At 40.8% G+C, this 22480-nt stretch overlaps 1 protein-coding gene across 2 annotated transcripts; it reads right to left on the reverse strand.

The window, feature by feature from the left end:
• Nucleotides 1-1708: 1708 nt before the first annotated feature.
• On the reverse strand, nt 1709-18089 carry LOC120945439. 2 transcript variants are annotated; one of them, XM_040359595.1, is made up of 3 exons: nt 17541-18089; nt 13772-13807; nt 1709-5189 (listed from the first exon to the last, which is right to left on the reverse strand). In XM_040359595.1, exon 3 carries the CDS (start codon nt 4373-4375, stop codon nt 2459-2461), a length of 1917 nt encoding a protein of 638 aa, XP_040215529.1. In that variant the 5' UTR covers nt 4376-5189; nt 13772-13807; nt 17541-18089; the 3' UTR covers nt 1709-2458. The 2 variants fall into 2 exon arrangements, with proteins under 2 accessions (XP_040215529.1, XP_040215528.1); XM_040359594.1 differs by lacking the exon at nt 13772-13807.
• Nucleotides 18090-22480: the final 4391 nt, after the last annotated feature.

The following is a 22480-nucleotide window of genomic DNA, read 5'->3' on the forward strand; positions in this document are numbered from 1 at the left end:
AGCAGACATCCTAAATCCAAATTTAGAAGCCAGGGGCAAAATTACCAAGCTCAGGGGGGGGAAAGCAGGATGTAATTTTGCATCGGTCGGATGCATGTCTGGCCGTACTTATACGCTCGAGGCAAGCCAATAGGCCAGCCTACAACAGGAAGTGTGGCCGACCTAGATGCGCGCTTGCGCACAAGAAAGCGCTCCGGCTAAAACATCACTGCTCATGCTCCGTTGAAGTTAGGCCGCACATTGGTGCGCAAATACTTTGTGAATCATCAACTTTGCTCTCCAGATTAGGCCGGTGTAGTGCAAGTACGTTGCATTACGCCGGCCCAAATATGCGCCCATCTACCTGAATCTACCTATTCATTTTTTTCTTAGTGCTTTACTAAATAAGGCTGATTTTAAAGTATAACTAAAGGCACCCGTCAATTTTTATTGCTATCTATCCTGTTTACCATTATCATTGAAAGCAAAAGTAAAAGAAAATGCAACATTTTGAGTTGAAACCAGAACAGTAATAGAGTGTAAATATTCCAATGGGGTTGCCACCCCAGCATTCCCTCACTTTGGAGAGATTTCCTCTCACTTCTTGTTTTGGCTATGGTACAGGAAGTGTAATAAGATATCCCCAAAAGAACACAGATAGCAAAAAACTGATGGGATTAAAACCCTCAAAAATTGTCTTTAACACTTTTGCTGCTAGAGGCGTTTTTTCTTTTTTTTTTCTTACATGCTTAAAAAACTGAAAATTGTATATCAAATACATACCACAATTTTCTTTTCCATGTCAGCCACCACTCATGCAATGAGGACCTAACTCATAAATTTGACCCGCACGCCCTGAATGGCGTTACATAACTAGAACTTTGTCCATATGGTGGGAGTCTGCACTGACATGGAGCTTGTCAGGGAAGGAAAATTGCGGTAAGTATTTGATATACAATTTTCCGTTTTCCTGAGAGCTCCATATTAGCCACCACTGGGAAATAACTAGATACAAGAGTTGAATGCTGCTAAATTTGTTTAATTATGGCCACCGGCCACAGAAATAATAGTTTTGCCAAATTTGGCTGTGGTTAACATTGCCAGGTCCATGCGGTAGTGAGAGACAACCCTATGCATGGACGACCAGGTTGCTGCCTTGCATATGACTACTGGAGATATAACACATTTGGCTGCCCATGATTTTGAAATGCTCCTCGTGGAGTGAGCCGTTATTCTCTCTGGAGGTGCCAACCCCTTATCCTTGTATGCCATGGCGATTGTCTTTACGAGCCAGGCGGTGATGATCCTGCTGGAGGCCTTATATCCCTTGCGTATAGCATTGGGAATTACAAACAGGGAGTCCGAGATTCTGACCCTAGAGGTTGCTTCAAAGTACACTTTCAATATTCTACCCACATCCATTGGGCTGATTTCATGTCCTTTCTCCTGGAAATATGTGGGTAGCACTATCTCCTGACTTGTGAAACTTGGTGGCTACCTTAGGAATGAAGTCTGGCACTGGCCTTAGAGTGACCCTACCTGCCCTGAAGGATGTGTGGGGCTCTTTAGCCCCCAGAGAAGCTATTTCTGAGACCCTCCTGGCTGAGGTTATTGCAACCAGGACAGATGCTTTCATCATCAAGTCCTGCAGAGACACTGAAATAAAGTTCTTAGCTTGGCTTATATTTAAATAGCACACTTTCTGCTATTACATCAATCGTGAGACAGATTCGTGAATACAAATAACTGTGTGTTTAATGTACACACTTAACATAAGTACAAGTACAGTTACAATGTATCAATAGCTTCAAATAAAAGAACAGTCCTTAGAGCACATGTCCTTTAACATGGCTTCTCTGTATGCTTGAGAAAAATGTCTGTGTGTCCTTCCTTGATGATGGCAAAAAGAGAAGAGCAGCAGGAGCAAACCTTATGTTTTTATATCAGACAGCATTCTTTGTTTGAATTCGCGCCGAAAAATAAACCCTCCCAAAGGTGAGTGGTTTTAATGAAACCTGAATACAACATCTGTTTTACATCTAGACAATCTCTATAGGAAATGGTTCTTGGTATGCAGTCTAAACATTTCAAAGCACAGTCTATATACAGGATGTGGCCTGGCTCTTGAACATGGGCTGTCTTAAATTACACACAGTCCACATACAGGATGTGGGGGATGGTATGCAGACATATTTCAAAGCACAATTCTCTTCTTTACATAAAACACTTCAAATGAACATATATATAATATTTGCAAAATCCATCAAATCTGTCAGTTTCTGGAGTTTCAAAACTAGAGTTCAAAGGTCACATCAAGGAATCATTAGTTCAAAAAGTCTAGCATTCTTTCATATTAATCAGGAATATTTATATATTTAAAAATTCTACCCGGATAGAATTTTTAAACTTTAGAATATAACATTCCCCTCTGAAATATGAATAATGATCATATTTCCTAATCATTTATACACCATACATGTCACACACACTCTGACTTTGATCCAATAACTTCAAATGTATTGTCACCTGTCATCGAGTTTGCAACTCCAAAACCTGGTCTCCTTTTAAGCTTATTTTGCAACATATCATCACCTTTCTTGATTTCATTTCTGATTTGCTTATACAGTTTTTTCATTCTAAACATTAAAAATAATTGATATATAATGCATAACATAATAATAATAAAAATAATAACTATAGGATGCGATAAAATATTTCCTGCTGCGGAAGTAATTGAAGTTTTTCCCCAAATAGATATACTATTTTTGAATTGACGCCACCAGCTAGAACCTGCTAAAGCAGACCATTGATGGACTACCTCTTGCAAATTCCCTTGCTCATGCTTAAACGATATCTCTGCATTCTTGAGTTCTTTAGCTAAAGCCATTAATAAACCTTGATCCTTTTGAATTACGTTAACCCATTCCCTCCAAGGAAACTCATCTATCTGAGACAAATTATATAGTGCCGGACTAACACTAACATTTCTCAATGATAGATGAGATAAATTAGTTCTTATACCGTTTACATTTATGGCCCTTAAATCTCCTTCTACACAAAACAAGCCCCTATTTAGGTTCTCTGTGTTTGTGCAAGAGGAAAAGAAAGTCTGAACCCTTTCTGTATCTGTCATGATCTGAAAACAAACCTTCCTTTTATCTACAAGAGTAGTTAATTCAGAAGAAGCTTCAACTTTTTCTATTCTTGCTGAACATAATGTATGATTATGATAACAAGAATGAAATATACTTTTATCTTGATTAGGTAAACAAATAACTTTAGACTGAAATTGTAAACATGATGACAGATCTAATTGTTCTAATTCAAAATTATCCTTGTTAAGCGCAAAATCTGTATACTGCAATTTATAAAATAATAGAGTATCACTAATTGGTAATCCCAAAACCGTAATTGGAACCAAAATTTGTTCTCTCCCTGCTATAGGAATCATAGAAGAACTGTAACATACATCCTGACTACATCCTATCCATTTATTTACCCATAAATCAGTATTTCTTGCATATGCATATTCTCTGGGTAAATTCTGCAATATACCAAGAGGGGTAATTCCACCTTGAAAAGCTTGTGCAATTATTTTAAAATTAGTGGAATATTCTGTTTGAATTTCTAAACATAATCTGGCAATATGTGAATGTTCTTCACTAGTCATTAAATTAAGAGTAATATTCTGAAGATGTAGGATGGATGGACCCATTACATTGGCTGTTTTAATAACCATGTCTTCTAATATCTGATTTAAATTTCTTTGGATCTTAAAACCTTTACTTCCCACTAAACCTGCTGACTCAAGATCAGACTTTAACGTGTTAATATCCATACTATTTGCAATGCTACCAATTATACCTACGCCCCCTAGGGCTCCTTCGACAATACCACGTTTATTTCTGTTATGATTCCTACTATTAATTCCAAACCATCTTTCAATACCCAATTCCATATTAACCAAATGTCTTTGACATTGTGGAAACCTTGTAGAAATTTTCCATTCTGAAATATTAAAATTCCACAATATAATGACGAATGTTCCCTCTCTCAATAGAGCTCTGGATTGTAAATGGTTAATCTGGAAGGGATTAGCAAGAACACTGTTTTTACCAACACATGGAGATTTCCTTGGAGACATGACAATTATACTTGCATTAGCACATTTCAAGGGATAACCTTCTATTAATATGCAACACTCATATATACCAGTATCGTTTAAAGATACACCTGATTGATGATAAATAAATTTATCATTGATCCAGTTCACATTACCAACAATTCCTCTGTGAATTATATTAGTTGAACTGTGGAAAAAACTACCCAAAAAATCACCATTCCTTTTCCAAGTTAACAATGAATTTTGAGGTAAATATATTTGAGTACTACACATCAAATTCAATCCATCTTCATCTTCAATTACTTTTAAAGACTGTGGTGACACTTTTATCTCTGGAACAATAATATCTACCACAGAAATGCTAATTTTGACGTAATTGAGCAAACTTCCTTATCACTCTAACATCCCATTTTCTTACAATGTCTCCCTTTTTATCTCCAATTATTTTTAAATGTTTTGGATTTAATATTTGTACAAAACTTTGAAAAAGGTAATAATCCTGTTCTACTGGATAAAATATTTTCCCAGAGCTTATCACATCATTATTGACATCTCCAGACCAAATTGTTGAATCATTACCTCTTACAAATAATGTCCAAAAAGCTCTTTCCAGTATATTACATTCAAAAATCTTGGTTGAATTATTAACCCTATAAAATCCTTGCATTTCAACAAAACTTGTTTTTGACTCTATTTTAACTTTGATTTCCACCTCATTACTATGAATGAAATATAATTCCATACAATGCTCATATCCCTGTCCCACAGCTATATACCCAATCAAATCATCAGCTGTATTGACATTGGTATACCTAAACCTATCCAATTTGTTATCTACATTAATATCATTGTCCATATTTCTTTTGTTTCTCAATACTGTAATGTCGTTGTTGAGAAAATTGTCAATCCCGTTAACCTCTTCATGGCTGGAACAGTTTGTGATATATTTTACCACTGATAAAAATGTCAATAAGGAAAAAATTAATCCTGTGACGATGACGATGATGATCAACTTTCTTTCTTTAAGATTTTTCATCTTTTTTGTAGTCATCATTCCTTCTTTGATCAATTTTTGTAAAAATCATTCCTAGAAAAAAGAAAAGCAGTATCATTTATCTCAAGATAAAAAATGTTATCTCATAAAATAATATCATCTCATAATATACCATTTTCACTAATCAATGTATATCCATATTTTTGTTGTCTACGTGCATATTCCAGTGAATTGAGAGGTCTTTGAACTACACCATTAATCATTATGTTTTCTCTATTGCCCCTCTGTGCATCGTAGACAAAAAAAAAATTAATTGAAAAACCAAATGACATTTTCCTTCCTGTCATAAAATTCACAGTGTTGCAGAAGATGCTATACTTCTGACACTACTCAAAACAAACAAGATTAAATTACACTGTCTGCTGTGTATTCCATTTTGTCCCAATAGAACTTTACTATAAGAAAATCAAACAACTATTCTTTTACCAAAGTGACCTAAACTCTCATGAATGAATTTAGTGAATTCCACCTGAAGGTGTTGAGGTATAACAGGACACAAAAACCCATTGAAAGTCATGACGCAACATTAACGTTTTCATAAACCATAGAATATGTCGAATCAACCTGTAGAAGAACAAAAAATTCCTTTCTCTGTTCTTCAGCAAATTAAGGTATCTGTGTGTCTGCTTCCCTGGCAACAATTAATTACGGTAATACCAATTCAGGTTGAATCACCATTTCACCATGTAAAAACTGCTTCCTTTGCTAAAGTCTCTTAAATAGAAACTTCAAAATACTAATAAAGATAGTATAAATATATATATTGTGCATATGTGTATGTGTGTTAAACTGAATCAACTTCCTTGTGTGTGTGCGTGAGAGAGATTCTATCAGCCTGTCAGCAAATCTGCATGTCTCCCATTTCCAAGGAAACAAAACTCCTCAACTTGACCCCCACCTTTTCTTACAAAGGAGAAGCAAAACCCCGCAAAATTTAAATCACAAGGATGTATGTCACTTACTCCAAAATTACTAAGTGGAATGTGAATAGCTGAGATAAGAATAATATATCTTGTACTCAATGTTTGAAACAAATAACACTACATACATACACATATATAAGTTTCTTCCTTATTAATTTGTATCATTAAAATCAATTCCCTTCATGTCTTAAAAAAGCTTCAATATGATCTGTTACATTTACTGCACAATGCACATCCACTACACTACAGTATACAGGTAAAGAAACCATGAAGTCTGTCTCTTTGCTAGACCAATTAATATTCCTTAACATTTTACTTCACTTTTCATGAGCTAAACGTTACATATATTCCACTTAACCACTTAAGGACCGCCTCCTGCACATATACGTCGGCAGAATGGCACGGCTAGGCACAAGCACGTATATATACGTCCTGTACTTGTACCCAGCCCTGGGTCGCGGGCGCGCTCCCGCGACCCGGTCCGAAGCTCCGGGATCGGGGCCGCGGGTCCCGCGGACCCGATCGCCGCTCGAGTGCGGCGATCGGTCCCCGGAGCTGAAGAACGGGGAGAGCCGTGTGTAAACACGGCTTCCCCGTGCTTCACTGTGGCGGCGTATCGATCGCGTCATTCCCTTTATAGGGGAGACACGATCGATGACGTCACACCTACAGCCACACCCCCCTACAGTTGTAAACACTCACACAGTGAACACTAACTCCTACAGCACCACCTGTGGTTAACTCCCAAACTGCAACTGTCATTTTCACAATAAAGAATGCAATTTAAATGCATTTTTTGCTATGAAAATGACAATGGTCCCAAAAATGTGTCAAAATTGTCCGAAGTGTCCCCCATAATGTCGTAGTCACGAAAAAAATCGCTGATCGCCGCCATTAGTAGTAAAAAAAAAAAAAAAAAAAAATGCAATAAAACTATCCCCTATTTTGTAAACGCTATAAATTTTGCGCAAACCAACCGATAAGCGATTATTGCGATTTTTTTACCAAAAATAGGTAGAAGAATACGTATCGGCCTAAACTGAGGAAAAAAATAAATTATATATGTTTTTGGGGGATATTTATTATAGCAAAAAGTACAAAATATTGAATTTTTTTCAAAATTGTCGCTCTATTTTTGTTTATAGCGCAAAAACTAAAAACCGCAGAGGTGATCAAATACCACCAAAAGAAAGCTCTATTTGTGGGGGAAAAAGGACGCCAATTTTGTTTGGGAGCCACGTCGCACGACCGCGCAATTGTCTGTTAAAGCGACGCAGTGCCGAACTGTAAAAACACCTTGGGTCTTTAGCCAGCATATTGGTCCGGGGCTTAAGTGGTTAAAATCTCTTCTTTCAGAATTGTCTGCAATTCTGCCAGAAAAATTAAATATTCAGCTTTCTGATTCCCAACATGAAATCTGTCGAACTTACGTCAAAACCTTATTCAATAAACCTTATGCAATACCAAAAATCATAGCCAAAAAGTCATAACCAAAAATCATAAATTCCATGCCGCTCACTAAGGAACATGCCTATTGTTTCCTCCCAGTGTGACATTAGAAGTAACAAATGGCAGTCTGACGACTCAGTGCAGATGGCGTGCACGTGAGGACGTGACGCGCCTCTAGGAGGGAGGTACGGGGGATTGCTGGGCAGGGACGGCGAAATTCGATCTCCGACAGCTCGGGCGTGAGGGGAGAGAGATGCGGAGAGACCCTCATACCACGAGCCATGCCGGATTCCTTCCATAGCCGGCGCAGTCAGTGAGAGGCGGGATGTTTCGACGTGAATAGTAAGCGCCCAGGCAGTGTGGAGGAGAGCAAGCCGAACCAACGGACCACGCCAAACCCCAACGGAACACGCCGAATCCGGACGGACACTTCCCCCTTTCTCTACCTGTCTCTATCTGGTCGATGCAGAGGTACATGGTCCGGGAAGCAAAGGCTGATAGAGCCTGAGAGAGGTAAGAAAGAGCTGTCCCTTCTGCTAAGGGAGGACAGCAGCAGTAGCAACCAACAGACATGCATGGACACGCAAGGTATGAAAGTAAGAATTCAGAACCCAAGGAAAAAATGTAAATGCACTGTACTCTTTTTGTCTTTTTTACTTGCTGGAAAATAAGGACCCTAAAAAAAAAAGGGGTTTTCTTTTTTTTTTTTTTTTGATAATATATTAGTCTGCGTTTGAAGACCTCGAGGAAGAGTAAAAAGGGATAGAAAAATCCTAGCAGACACCAGATAAATGATCTCTGGAATTACTGCAGTATAGCCTGGTAGTTACAACCTGTATCTATGCCCCTATCCCACCCTTTAGGGGGAGGATGAACAATTAAACAGCTAAAGACATGGGGAGAGCTCTAATCACGTAGGGCTTGAGAAAAATAAGGCCAACCAGGACTGCAGTTCGCATTGTACATATTTTATATATAGTTCTAGATTAGGGGTGAACAGAAAGGACCCTAGTCAACCAACCGAGCACATTAAAACCGATCAGGGGACTGATAACAGAAATGTACAGAAATGATTGAAAACCCCACACCGAAGTGATTAAGTGGACTCTAGGGAGTGTGTTAAGCCTAGAGGGATTTTATCCTCCTCTTCTATCTCCCCAGCTGATCCAGTTCAGAAGAACACTACTGCATAACAGTTAAAAAAAGGACTGGTGATTTCAGTTTGAATATTTAGTATTTGACTCGCTTTAAATAAGTGCCAGGAAGACTAAGGTATAGATATTCAAACCTGTAAGGCCTGGAGGACACATAAAATTTGCACAAGGAAATCAAGGATTAACAGTTGGGGTTGGGGCAATCTCTGGGACGATCGGCCGAGGATCGGTGGTGAAGCTCAGGAGCCTGGAAGCTCGCTATTACCACTTGCAATTGGCCGATTGGACATACTAGACCTAAAACCCAACCGGTAACACTTAATGTGAACGATTGACTCTACATCCAATGTGTGGTATCTCTCCCAGACTACGAGGAAATCATATGTTGTTTGTTCCTTTTTTTTTTTTTTTGCAAAATCTATACGTCTGTACGTCTGTAGGTCTGTAGGTCTGTCTTGCTAGCTAGACCCCCTCCTCTTCCAGGTCTAGAAAAATCTAAAAATTAAAAGCAAGGAAAAATCTGAAGCTAACACCCCCCCTATCTTAAAGTCCTACCTTTGAACTCTTCTTTATTTTCTCTTTGTACTCTCATATTCTACGCATAGCAATCAACTAGCTGAGAAAGCAGAAAACAGGAACGGCTAACCTTCATAAAGCAAAAAAGAGACCGGAGGAGAATAAGCCTAGTTAAATCAGGAGCAGATAGAAAACCCCCGAAATCTCCCGTTCCACCCAATCTTGCATTACTCACTTTCTGAAGTTGAAGCGGAGAGGGGAGAAGGTACCTATTCACCCTCTGGCCGGCCGGGATCTCTTGCTTCCCCCCCCCCCCCTCTTGTCCCTCTTTCTCTCTCTTTTTTCGTTTTTCCGGGCTCAATACTAAATAGCAGGGGAGGCTAAGTTGGGAGGTGGGAGAGAGAGGTAGAGGTGTTAGGTAAGGAGGTAACGGACGGTCAAGCTGGGGAAGAGAATCAGAAGAAGAGAGAACAATATGAGCAGAATGACGAGCAGATCTACAAAGGGGGGACCCCCGACAACTCCAAGTAATACAACAGCAACAAGCTCCATTAGACCATTTGTGACCAGAGGTGAAAGCCCACGAGCCCAAGGAACCCAGGGAGCAACAAAGCAACAACAAGTAAATAAGGAAAAAAAGATGGAGAATAAGAAATCTCTAGGGGGAAAGCCCAGTGAAGTATCTATGGAATTAAGAGAAGAAGGGACTATAGAAAGGGGACTAGAAAGCAGCAGGGTGGATGAACAACGCATAGATACACAGCCCCCCTCAAGGGGAGAAATGGAAGAGATGCTGTTAAGACTGGAAAATGCGATTAAGGGTGAAATACAGAGCCTACGGACAGATCTGGGTCATATGCTCTCTAGAATAGAATCAGTAGAAGAACGAATAGAGAAGCAAGAACAAGATTCAAATATTTTAAAAGACCAAATTGAGGAGATACAAATACAACAGAGGCATATCCTCTACAAATTAGAGGACCAGGAACATAGAAATCGGAGACAAAATTTGAGGATAAGGTCAATACCAGAGGAGAAGGGAGAAGACCTCAGGAAAATAATGCAGAAAATATTTAATCCCCTGTTAGAAAGATCACTAGACGATCCTATCAGGATCGAAAGGGTCCATCGAGTTGAATATTTGAAAAGAGGGACTACCGAGCGAACAAGAGATGTTATAGTAAGGTTCCGGTTATATGAGGACAAAGAAGTATTTTGGAAGAAGCTAAGGGGACAACCCCCAATAGTGTTTGAAGGAATTGAACTCCAGATATTTACGGACTTGTCCCCCGAGACCTTGGCGAGGAGACAGCTGTTAAAACCACTCCTGAAAAAGATGATAGATCAAAATATTAAATATAATTGGGGCTTCCCGGCATGTCTAATTGGGATAAAGGAAGGGAGATCGGCGACATTGAGATTCCCCGATGACTTAAATGAATTCTGCAAGAAACTGGACATTCAGGCTCCCGACCTGCCTGGTTGGGTGTAGGGGAGGGAGTGGAGGCGGAGGGGGGGAGGGGGGAGAACTGTAGTTTCTCTTTCCTTCTCTCTCTCCTTTCTTTGAGCCCTCTCCCCTATTCTTTGGCACTCCTGTTTCTCACGACGCTCTGACGGTCGTGGAGGGGAAGGGCCGACTCACTGCCCCCTCCCCCCCCCTATGACAAGAGGGGGGGGAGAGGCAACCCCAAACCCTACCTAGAGAGATCTGAGCCAGGAGATGGGAGATGGCTCAGAGGTCAATGATTGGCCAATGGGGGGAGGGAGGAGGAGGGGGATGGAGGGGAGGAGGGGGAGGGAGGATACGGGGGGGAGGGAAAAAGAGAGGGTAGGGGGGAAGAAGTTCTTTCTCACCAGAACAGCCAATAGGAAAAAATCCAAGGAAAATAAGATGTCAGACCTGAAGATGAAGACAAGGAAGAATAAAAGATGCCAGTAGTGAAATGTGTATCGTATAACGTAAAAGGCCTCAACAGCCCGGTAAAGAGACACAAAATACTAAAAGAATTGAAAAGATTAAGAACCGATATAGCATTTCTACAAGAGACCCATCTCACAATCGAATTCAATATTAGGTTATATTCCCAGGATCACCCAACTTGGTACTATGGAGATACCATCTCCAAAAGAGCCAGAGGAGTGGCGATTGGTAAGTGATTGGAAAAATTGATAAGACATCACAGATACAGGGAATTAAGAATACACAGATAAGAAAGATAAAAAATAGTCTTCATAGAAGTCAACTGATCGATGTCTGGAGAATCTTAAATCCTGGATGTAGAGACTACACATTCTATTCACCGGTCCATGGAAGTTATTCATGGATTGACTATCTCCTAGTAGACCACAGTATCCTGGAGATGGTGGTTGAAACAAGAATTGAAGCAATCACAGTATCTGATCATGCCCCAATCAGTTTATCCTTGAAAACAGCGGGAAATCAGAAGCCAAGTCAGATCTGGAGACTCAACAAGGGGTTGCTGACTGAGGAAACCAGCTTAATAAGGGTGAAAAAAGACTTAGAAGAATATTTCAGGATAAACGATATAGAGGGAATCTCGACAGCAATATTATGGGACGGACACAAAGCTGTAATCAGAGGGACCCTAATATCGGAAGGAGCCAGGAAAAAAAAAGAAAAAAGCCGTAAAAAGGATGAATTAATCATGGAGATATTCAAATTAGAACAAAAACATAAAACAACGGGAATGAAACGGGAACTATACCAGGATTTGGTGAATAAACGAAATTAACTTAAAGAGCTCATGGACCAGGAAACGAGAAGAGAATTCAACCTTATCGCGAAGGAAAGATACAAATGGGGAAATAAAACAAACAAACATCTTGCCAGGATGATCCAGAAGAAGAAAAGAAGGAATTATATAGAGAAGATCAAAAATGAGAAGGGGCAGGAGGCACATACAACAAAAGATATCGCTGAAACCTTTAAAATATATTATGAAAAGCTATACGCAGTGGAACAAACAACTCGATCAGAGGAGGAGAAAAAAAATAAGACCTTAGAATTCTTAAATGAAGCCGAACTGACAAAAATGAACCAAAACGACATGCTGACGATGGATCGACCAATTACAGAAAAAGAAATTCAAACAGCTTTGATAGGGTGTGCGTCAGGCAAAAGTCCAGGGCCAGACGGCTTCACGGCTATATATTATAAAAAATGCAAGGAGATCCTCCTCCCAGTGCTCTGCAGATATTTAAATGGCCTAGGAAGAGACTTTGGTCTGAGCAGAGAGGCCCTAGAGGCAATTATTACAGTCATACCAAAAGAAGGCAAAGATATTAAAAGATGCTCCGGTTACAGACCGATCTCTCTTCTGAACGCCGATACGAAGTTGTTCGCGAAAGTACTGGCAGAAAGAGTCAAACAGGAGATGGGAAAACTGATTCACCCAGACCAGACAGGATTTGTCCAGGGAAGAGAGGGAAGAGACAACGGTGTTAGAGCTCTCCTGATTCTCAAAAAAATGAAAGAAAATGGGTCCCCAGGTCTACTCCTGTCGATAGACGCGGAAAAAGCGTTCAACGGGATAGACTGGGGATTCATGATACAAACCCTGGAAAAAATGGGTTTTGGACAGAGGATGCTAGACTGGATCAGGACCCTCTATCGATCCCCAATGGCCAAGATAAAAGTAAACGGCAGCCTCTCAGAGTCCTTTACAATGAAGAACGGGATGCCCCTTGTCCCCTCTTTTGTTTGTACTGTCTCTCGAACCACTCCTGGCCAAGATCCGTAAAAATCAGGACATTGAAGGAGTAAAAACAGAGGAGGGGGAGCATAAGTTATCAGCATTTGCAGATGACGTTCACTTCTACCTGGTAAACCCTATAACATCAATCCCCATGCTGCTGAAGCTGTGCAAGCAATATGGGGAAATTTCAAACTTCAAATTAAATATCACAAAAACAGAAATATTAAATGTAAATATAAATAGGACAGAAGAAAGATTATTAAGAACAGTCTTCCAATTCCCTTGGGTGAGGGAACTAAAATATTTAGGAATTCGACTAGCAAATACAATAAAATAAATATATGAAACTAACTACATACCTCTCTTGGATGAAATAAAGGCTGAAATAAAAAGGGTAAAAAATAGACCCATATCATGGATAGGAAGAATACATTTCTATAAAATGGTCCTACTTCCCAAAATCGTATATAAATTTCAAATGATCCCTATAGCCTTGCCCAGGTCTATGCTCAACATGCTCAAAAGATTGGTCATGAATTTTATATGGAGCTATAAGAAACACTGAATTTCCTTACAGACTCTGAAACAACCAAAGTCTAAGGGGGGACTCGCGGTACCAGATATTAAAAAATATTATGAGGCGGTCGTAATGTCGAGAGTGGTGGAGTGGGCCAGGGCTAACAAAGAAAAAAGGTGGGTTAGTTTGGAGAATGCACTATCAAAGGTGAAGCTTGAAACTATAATATGGAATCCCCCCCAATTTAGAGAACTTAGCACGAAAACACATACGATTACAAAAAATGCACTCAAAATATGGGACACGGTTTATAAAAAAATGGAGAAGGATTTCAACTCACCCCTTATAGCGTTGAAAAACAACGATTATTTTGCACCTGGGAAAACACAAGTGGGGGGTAATTGGATAAAGAAAGACACGGCACAATTAAGGGATATTATTAAAGATGGGCACCTGATAACACTATTAGAGTTAAAACAAAAAAAAAGTTTGATGGAAATCAACGAATGGAGGTATCAACAGCTCAGTCAGTTTATTAAAAAACTACCAACCCCATTGAGGTCAGGTGAACAGCTAACCGAGATGGAAAAATTATGCGCAACGGCGGCCTCAAAAGGTACCATCTCAAAGGTGTACAGGATCTTGATGGAGAATGATGGGCTAACTAAGTAAATTCAAAGAGGGCCAATCAGGACATTGTTGGAGGGGCTGTGGGACTCCAGGAACTATGGCTCACCTATGGTGGGAATGTCCCAAAATAAAGAAATATTGGGAGAAGATTGGGAGAAGATTTTGGAACTCATAGAAACAATCACAAAAAACAAAATAAAGAAGGATCCATGGACCATTCTCTTTCACGGAGGGGAAGAAGGGATTAAAAAATACAAAGAATCCCTGGTGCCGCACCTATTGAATGCGGCAAAGAGGCTAATCCCCAGAAAATGGCAAGAGACAGAATGCCCTATGATCTGGGAATGGATTGATGCGGTTGAAGAAACATACTCGATGGAAGATCTAAGGGAAGACATAGAAGGGAATAATATGGGTCAAAATAAGAAATGGGACGATTGGAGAGCTTTTAAGAGGTCATGGAGCTATGTCGAAAATCTAAGGGTCGACATCTGAGATTCCGAAGGAAATAGATAAAGGGGCTGTGCGTGGTGAGAGGGAAAACCTGGGGAGGGTGGGTCGGGAATGGGAACAAAAATGGGAAGAAAGAGGATAGTATTATTCTGTACTCTTTTTAAAAACAAATATATAAAAATTATATTATAACAAATTATACTATAAAAAAAGCAGAAAAAAAAACAAACAAAAAAAAAACATATATAATGAAGGAAAAAAAAAGAGCAAGAAAAAATCTCACCCTTACTAATGATGCGAAACCGAATTAGAGACGCTAAAGGGCCGGCAAAAGAACTTGAGCGTTCTAAGTTAAACTCTACAAGGTGGAGTCTGAAGTAAGGGAAAAAAAAAAAGAAAAAAAAGAAAAAAAAAAGAAGTAACAAATGGCTTATTGTACTTTAAATAATATTGTTCTTCTTGTCTTACTTGAAAATTATACCTCCTATGCCTTGACATCAGTGGTGTAGCTAGGGTTGTCAGCGCCCGGGGCAAGGCAAGAAATTTTCGCCCCCCCTAACCTGCGGACTTTTTGCACTCCCTGAGTCCACTGCACTGACCTACCCGATTCCTACATTGGCCACTACACTAGTAAGTATGCAGTAAACACTGACCACTACACTATACACTGACCACTAACCCACACACCACCACACTGCACACTGACCACTACACTATACACTGACCACTAACCCACACACCACCACACTGCACACTGACCACTACACTATACACTGACCACTAACCCACACACTGACCACTACACTATACACGGACCACTAACCCAGACACTGACCACTACACTATACACGGACCACTAACCCACACACTGACCACTACACTATACACGGACCACTAACCCACACACTGACCACTAACCCACACACTGACCACTACACTATACACTGACCACTACACTATACACTGACCACTAACCCACACACTGACCACTACACTATACACTGACCACTAACCCACACACTGACCACTACACTATACACTGACCACTAACCCACACACTGACCACTACACTATACACTGACCACTAACCCACACACCACCACACTACACACTGACCACTACACTATACACTGACCACTACACTATACACTGACCACTACACTATACACTGACCACTAACCCACACACTGACCACTAACCCACACACTGACCACTAACCCACACACTGACCACTAACCCACACACCACCACACGGACCACTACCCTGACCACCAGGGCTGGTGCAAGGATTGTTGGCACCCCCCGCCCTGAACCACTTTACCCTGACCTTAGAAAAAAAGAAGCCCTAAGGCAAACGCTGCGCTAATTTAAGAAGATAATAAAAAAAAAATGATGAGAAAGTGTATAAGAAAGCAGCTGGCACTTAAGTTCACTACAAAAAAAAAACTTAGGATAGATCTCAAAAAATTGAAAGAGTGCAGCGCTTATGTGGTTAAAACCATGTGTGAAATAAATGTTATACCTTGAAATGTAAACAAATGATATGTGATAAATGTATTAAAAGGAAAACTAATGCAGAGTCCAAAAAGAACACAACATAGTCCGTGAAGAGTTAATTCCAAAAGCAAATCCGTGAAGGGTTAACTCCCAAAAAGACACATTGCTTGCCAAGAAAGTGAAGATAAAGTTCGGTGAATAATAAGTCCCAAAATAAACCAGGGTATTGCCAGAACGGATGAATGGCTCAGATGCAAAAAGAAAAGAAAAGGGCCCATAGTGCCTAGGCATGGCCTGCATTCTGACGTTTTTCACGCTAACCTGAACTGACCCAGGAAGGGGAAGCCATAGAGGACGCCGAGATCCAGCTTTTGAAACCGCACTTTGTGCACCTTATTGGGCTTATGATTCTCCACCTATCTGTAAGTGCAATATTTTACTTTGATCATTAAATTGTTTTGCAAAGTTGCACTATGGGCCCTTTTCTTTTCTTTTTGCATCTGAGCCATTCATCTGTTCTGACCGATGGGAAATAGCTTGAAGCAGATCCAGTGTGCTACATACAGTCATTTGGGTGACTCTAAATATACCCGGGTCCAGTCTGACCACCGTTGTGGTCTCCACATCTGGTAAGGGCATTGTTTTGTCACTCAGGTGTGCCTTGGTGGAAGGTTGTGTCAGCCCTGTACTATCCTTTTCTCTGAAGACATTCGCTGTGAAGTTCACTCTTTTAAAGAAGTTTTCTTTAAGATATCTGGGAGCATATGGACTAATACCTCACCTGTAGTCTTTTTTTGCTTGCACAATCTCATTCATTCACAGACTTTATACACATTTATATATTGTTTTCATTTACAAGTTATTTTTGTTTTTCACGTGCATTTTTATTTATAGTCAATTGTTTAGTTTCAGTGATGCATAGCAATTGACCTTACGATTTTGTGTCACCTTCACTTATTTGTGTCACGCCAGGAATTTTTTGGTATCACATCAGAATTTCTATACACTAGAATTTGCGCTGTACCTCTTCTTTTCTTTATTTTGCTTAAATATTTGTATCTATATTTTTGGTACTAGCAGCATTTTAAATTTTTTGTTTAGCGCAGTGTTTTTCCCGTTGTTTTAATAACATCATCCTGTTTCCCTGCATGTGGTATCTCCTCCATTTTATATGAGGACTGAGCAAATTCTGTTAATTCCATATCTGACTGCGTTTTTTCACTCCACTCAACATAATTACATACAGTTTCACAATTTAAACAACTAGCTGCAATAGATGCATTCTCATGTGTTTGCATATTTTCTGCATTTCCCTCGGAAATCATTGAATTAAAAACTGTAACTAGTTTCATTACATTACTTAATTTCCTTTTAGTTTTAGCTAACGAGAATCTCTCTGCATCAATAGCCAGATTAGATTCTAAACATTGCAAATATAACGACTTCCATAAAACAGAATAACAAATCTGTTTTGATAAACCTTGACATTCATTAGCTGAACATTTAAAACATTCCATGATTTTACTCACCGAATAAGAAGTCTTCCGTGTTCTACGAATCTCCAGGTCATTCACGATAAATCGATACTTCTAGGCTCTTGTCAAACTCTTTCCGTAGTCTCTCTCAGTACTAACATGTTCCCCCTTTCGATATAAGGGACAGTTGTAAAAAAAACTGTGAAAAAATGAGCGACTGGCTGATTGTTGACTTCTAGGTTCTTGTCAAACGTTTCAAAAATTACTCAATACTCTACTTCTCTGCCCTCCGATAGCACTTTGAGAAAGTGGTATAAAATTTGAAAATCGTTCATCGAATGGCTGGCTAGCCAATGAAATAAAGTTCTTAGCTTGGCTTATATTTAAATAGCACACTTTCTGCTATTACATCAATCGTGAGACAGATTCGTGAATAAAAATACTCGTGTGTTTAATGTACACACTTAACATAAGTACAAGTACAGTTACAATGTATCAATAGCTTCAAATAAAAGAACAGTCCTTAGAGCACATGTCCTTTAACATGGCTTCTCTGTATGCTTGAGAAAAATGTCTGTGTGTCCTTCCTTGATGATGGTAAAAAGAGAAGAGCAGCAGGAGCAGACCTTATGTTTTTATATCAGACAGCATTCTTTGTTTGAATCTGCCCCGAAAAATAAACCCTCCCAAAGGGAGTGGTTATAATGAAACCTGAATACAACATCTGTTTTACATCTAGACAATCTCTATAGGAAATGGTTCTTGGTATGCAGTCTAAACATTTCAAAGCACAGTCTATATACAGGATGTGGCCTGGCTCTTGAACATGGGCTGTCTTAAATTACACACAGTCCACATACAGGATGTGGTATGCAGACATATTTCAATGCACAATTCTCTTCTTTACATAAAACACTTCAAATGAACATATATATAATATTTAATATTATTCAGTTTCTGGAGTTTCAAAACTAGAGTTCAAAGGTCACATCAAGGAATCATTAGTTCAAAAAGTCTAGCATTCATTCATATTAATCAGGAATATTTATATATTTAAAAATTCTACCCGGATGGAATTTTTAAACTTTAGAATATAACAGACACTCCAGGTTTGGCCAGGAAATTCAGAACTAGTGGCAGGTTCCACTTGGAAAGTGCAGGTGCTCTGGGAGGCCTTAGTTTCACTACGGCCCTAAAGAACTGTGTAGAGATACCCTCGGAGGAGCTGCTGGATTTTTGGGCGGCGTGTTACCTCTTGGCTCCTCCGAAATTCCTAGGGGTAAATGATGTGTAGTACATCTAGTAGAAGTAAAGGAATGTCCAGACAGGTGCTCTTTGCTGTGCTCTTTATTACCCAGCTGGGACAAATCAGTAAACTTGTGGTGAGGAAAGTAAAGCTGAGGAATATAGGAGAATAGCAGATTCAGGCGTAATGATAGGAAACAGTCCTGCTCCCAAACGTAACACTTCTTAGAACCACTCTAGTCGGAGTTGGCTTAGCATACCCGTACAGGCCTCTCTCACTGACCTGGCAGCCAGAGTATCACTCAGACAATTATAGGAATCAGTCTCTGCCACAGACCCTCCTAGGTGAACTTGAACTTGGGAGAAAGTCTCTGCCACAGACCCCTCTCAGTGAGCCTCAGAAGATACCTCTGCCACAGGTCCCCTCTGGGTTGAGTTCTGGAGATATGACTCCTTAATTGAGTTACATCTGGATCTCCTTCAGCTTGTCACCCTGGTACCGACCGACAGGTGATCAATCCGTCGGTGTGCGGGTACCTCGATCCCCGGTGGTTTGTCCAGGCCCTTTTGGACTGCCAGCCTCTCAATGGTGCTCCTCAGACTGACTCCCCACCAAACAGCAGTACAGCTTGGGATCTTTAAAGGTGGGAACCCAGTCACTCACTTGGTCCCCGTCACGGCTAGGATGCTCCGGGTCAGCATGGCCCCGGAACCAAGAACGCTGCATAGCACGCACGTCCTGGCCAGGTAGGCCATAACGCTGGGGCACCGTGATGTGGCTACCCTAAAGGTGGGTGCCACACTGGATGAAGAAGAACCCAGAACCAATGGCATCTGTCCCATAAATACCCTTCCCCAGCATGCACAGCGAGGACAAACCCTCGTGATTGGCTGCTGGGAAAGAGCACCCGAACCTTGACTCCACTGCTGCCACATGCAGCACTGGGGCTGGAAGAACACCCCAGTAGAGATGTTCAGAACTATTCGCCGGCGAATAGTTCCCGGTGTACATAGCTTCTTCGCGTTCACCGCGGCGAGCGAACATATGCGATGTTCTGTCCGTCCCATATTCGTCATCATTGAGTAAACTTTGACCCTGTACCTCACAGTCAGCAGACACATTCCAGCCAATCAGCAGCATACCCTCCCTCCCAGACCCTCCCACCTCCTGGACAGCATCCATTTTAGATTCATTCGGAAGCTGCAGTCTTAGTGAGAGGAGGGACAGTGTAGCTGCTGCTGATTTAATAGGGAAATCGATAGCTAGGCCAGTGTATTCAGTGTCCACTCCAGTCCTGAAAGACTCATCTGATCTCTGCTGTCAGGACAGCGTCCTGACAGCACCCCAAAAAGCCCTTTTTAGGGCTAGTACATCAGTCTGTTTTTTTTTCTTTCCTCTGTAATCTAATTGCAGTTGACTGCCACTGTGTGTGTCAGGCTCACAGCATATACTGTGCCCACTTGCCCAGTGCCACCACTCATATCTGGTGTCATAGTAAATTACATTTAAAAAAACAACAACAACTTTGACTGTAATAGAATAGCAGTTAGTTGTCTGCAAGCGTGTGTGTCAGGCCTACAGCGTCTACTCTGCCAACCTCTGCCAATGTCACCCGTGCCACTCATATCTGGTGTCATAGTAGATTACATTTAAAAAAAATTTTTTTTTTGGACTGTAATAGAATAGCAGTTGTCTGCAAGCGTGTGTGTCAGGCCTACAGCATCTACTCTGCCAACCTCTGCCAGTGTCACCAGTGCCACTCAAATCTGGTGTCATAGTAGATTGCATTTAATAAAACAACAACAATTTTGACTGTAATAGAATAGTAGTTGTCTGCAAGCGTGTGTGTCAGGCCTACAGCGTCCACTCTGCCAACCTCTGCCAGTGTCACTCATATCTGGTGTCATAGTAGATTACATCTTCTAAAAAAAAAAAATTTTGACTGTAATAGAATAGTAGTTGTCTGCAAGCGTGTGTGTCAGGCCTACAGAGTCTGCCAACCTCTGCCAGTGTCACCAGTGCCACTCATATCTGGTGTCACAGTAGCTTGTACGCCTAGTACAGCTAAACTAATCTAAAAAAAATGACAGGCAGAGGCAGGCCACCACGCAGGGGCCGTCGTGGTTGTGGTGCTGTGATTCCCTTTGGCCCTAGAATAATGCCCAGTGTTCAGAGGCCACGTACCCTGAACTCAAAAAGTTCTGAGGACATAGTTGACTGGCTAACACAGGACACCCAATCTTCTACAGCTTCCGCTCGGAACCTTGACGCACCATCCTCTTCCAGCTCAGCTTCGGGTCTCCCCCCCCTTTTTTTTTTTACTCAATAAATTTTTTTATTGATAAGTATTATGACGTACAGAGTCAAAGGTACATGTACATAGCAATTTTCTTACAGTTTTCTCTCCAGAAACAGAGTTAACAGCAAAATAGAACAAGGTATCATTCCACCATGTGCCTGAGAAGGCAGTGCACGGCACAGACAACAGAATAGGGGTCATAACACAGAGATTGAGACTCAAATAGCCAACATATTATAACATAAAACTCAGAGATTGTCATATAAGCGTATGCATTTTATACGAGCGTGAAGGATGGGCATCTCCCCCCGAGCACCCCTATCGGGTACTATTCTGTGCCCAGGGAGGATAGCCCCCCTCCCCCATAGCTGTCTCCGAGGTCCACTTAGAGCACAGAGAGGGCTAAGGGTAACACACAGTGCAGTGGTGTGGGTCATGTAAATGTGTCATTCAAAGAGAAGAAATGAGCGATTAGCCGAGGCCTGAAGAACCTATCCAGTCAGTCCATTGTTGCCATTTCCTGAGATTTTGCGTTTTATTACCGTGACGTTATGCTAAAGTTGTTTCATTTGTAAAATGAGTATGTGTGGTGTGGATTACGTCACGGAGAGTGGGAGGATCCGGATCCTTCCATTTCCTGGTAATGCTAAGGCGTGCGGCTAAGAGTATGTGAATTATAATCATCCTCGAAGAATTGGGGAAATGGTCAATATTCAAAGAAAGTAGTGCCAAGGACGGTTGTCTGTCTATAGTCATGTTCGTGACATCAAAGAGGAGTTGAAACACTAAACGCCAAAACAGGGTAAGTTTCGAGCAGTCCCATAGTGTATGTAGCAAGTCACCTTTCTTACCGCAGTTCCTCCAACATGTATTTTCAAGTGAGATGTCGAATTTGGATAGCCTGTCAGGGGTTAAATACCAACGATAGGTTAGCTTAAATGCAAGTTCCCACAGAGTGGAGCAGCATGTGGCCGTATAAGTGGAGTGGCAAGCCTTTTCCCACTGGTCTAGCGAGAAGTTTTGTCCCAGATCCCTTTCCCACCTAGACAGTGCTGTGCAGCTAGTAAAGGTAGTCTTGGAGCCAAGCATATTATAGAATATCGATATCCCCTTTTGATGAACCGTAGGGGATCTATAATAGATCCATGCTTTTTGGGGGATTGAACAAGTCCATGTCGCTAGTGAGAGAAGACAGTGTCGAGTACGTAAATATAGGAACAAGTCAGAGTCCGGGAGGTGATGATGTTTTTGAAGGTCTGAAAAAGGTTTGAGATTGTCCCCAGCAGTCAGATTGGATATGTGAACTAGCCCTTTGGCTTTCCAACGGGAGTAAGATGTGGATACCGTCAGTATTTGCAGGGTCTCTATAGGGATAGGGAGTGTAGAGCGTATGTCGTGAGTCATAGGCAGCTGTGTAAATCGGGTCCAAAACTTTAAAGGTCGCGAGTA

This window comes from Rana temporaria, chromosome 7 (assembly GCF_905171775.1).
Source record: "Rana temporaria chromosome 7, aRanTem1.1, whole genome shotgun sequence".
In the NCBI taxonomy this organism is placed as follows: Eukaryota; Metazoa; Chordata; class Amphibia; order Anura; family Ranidae; genus Rana; species Rana temporaria.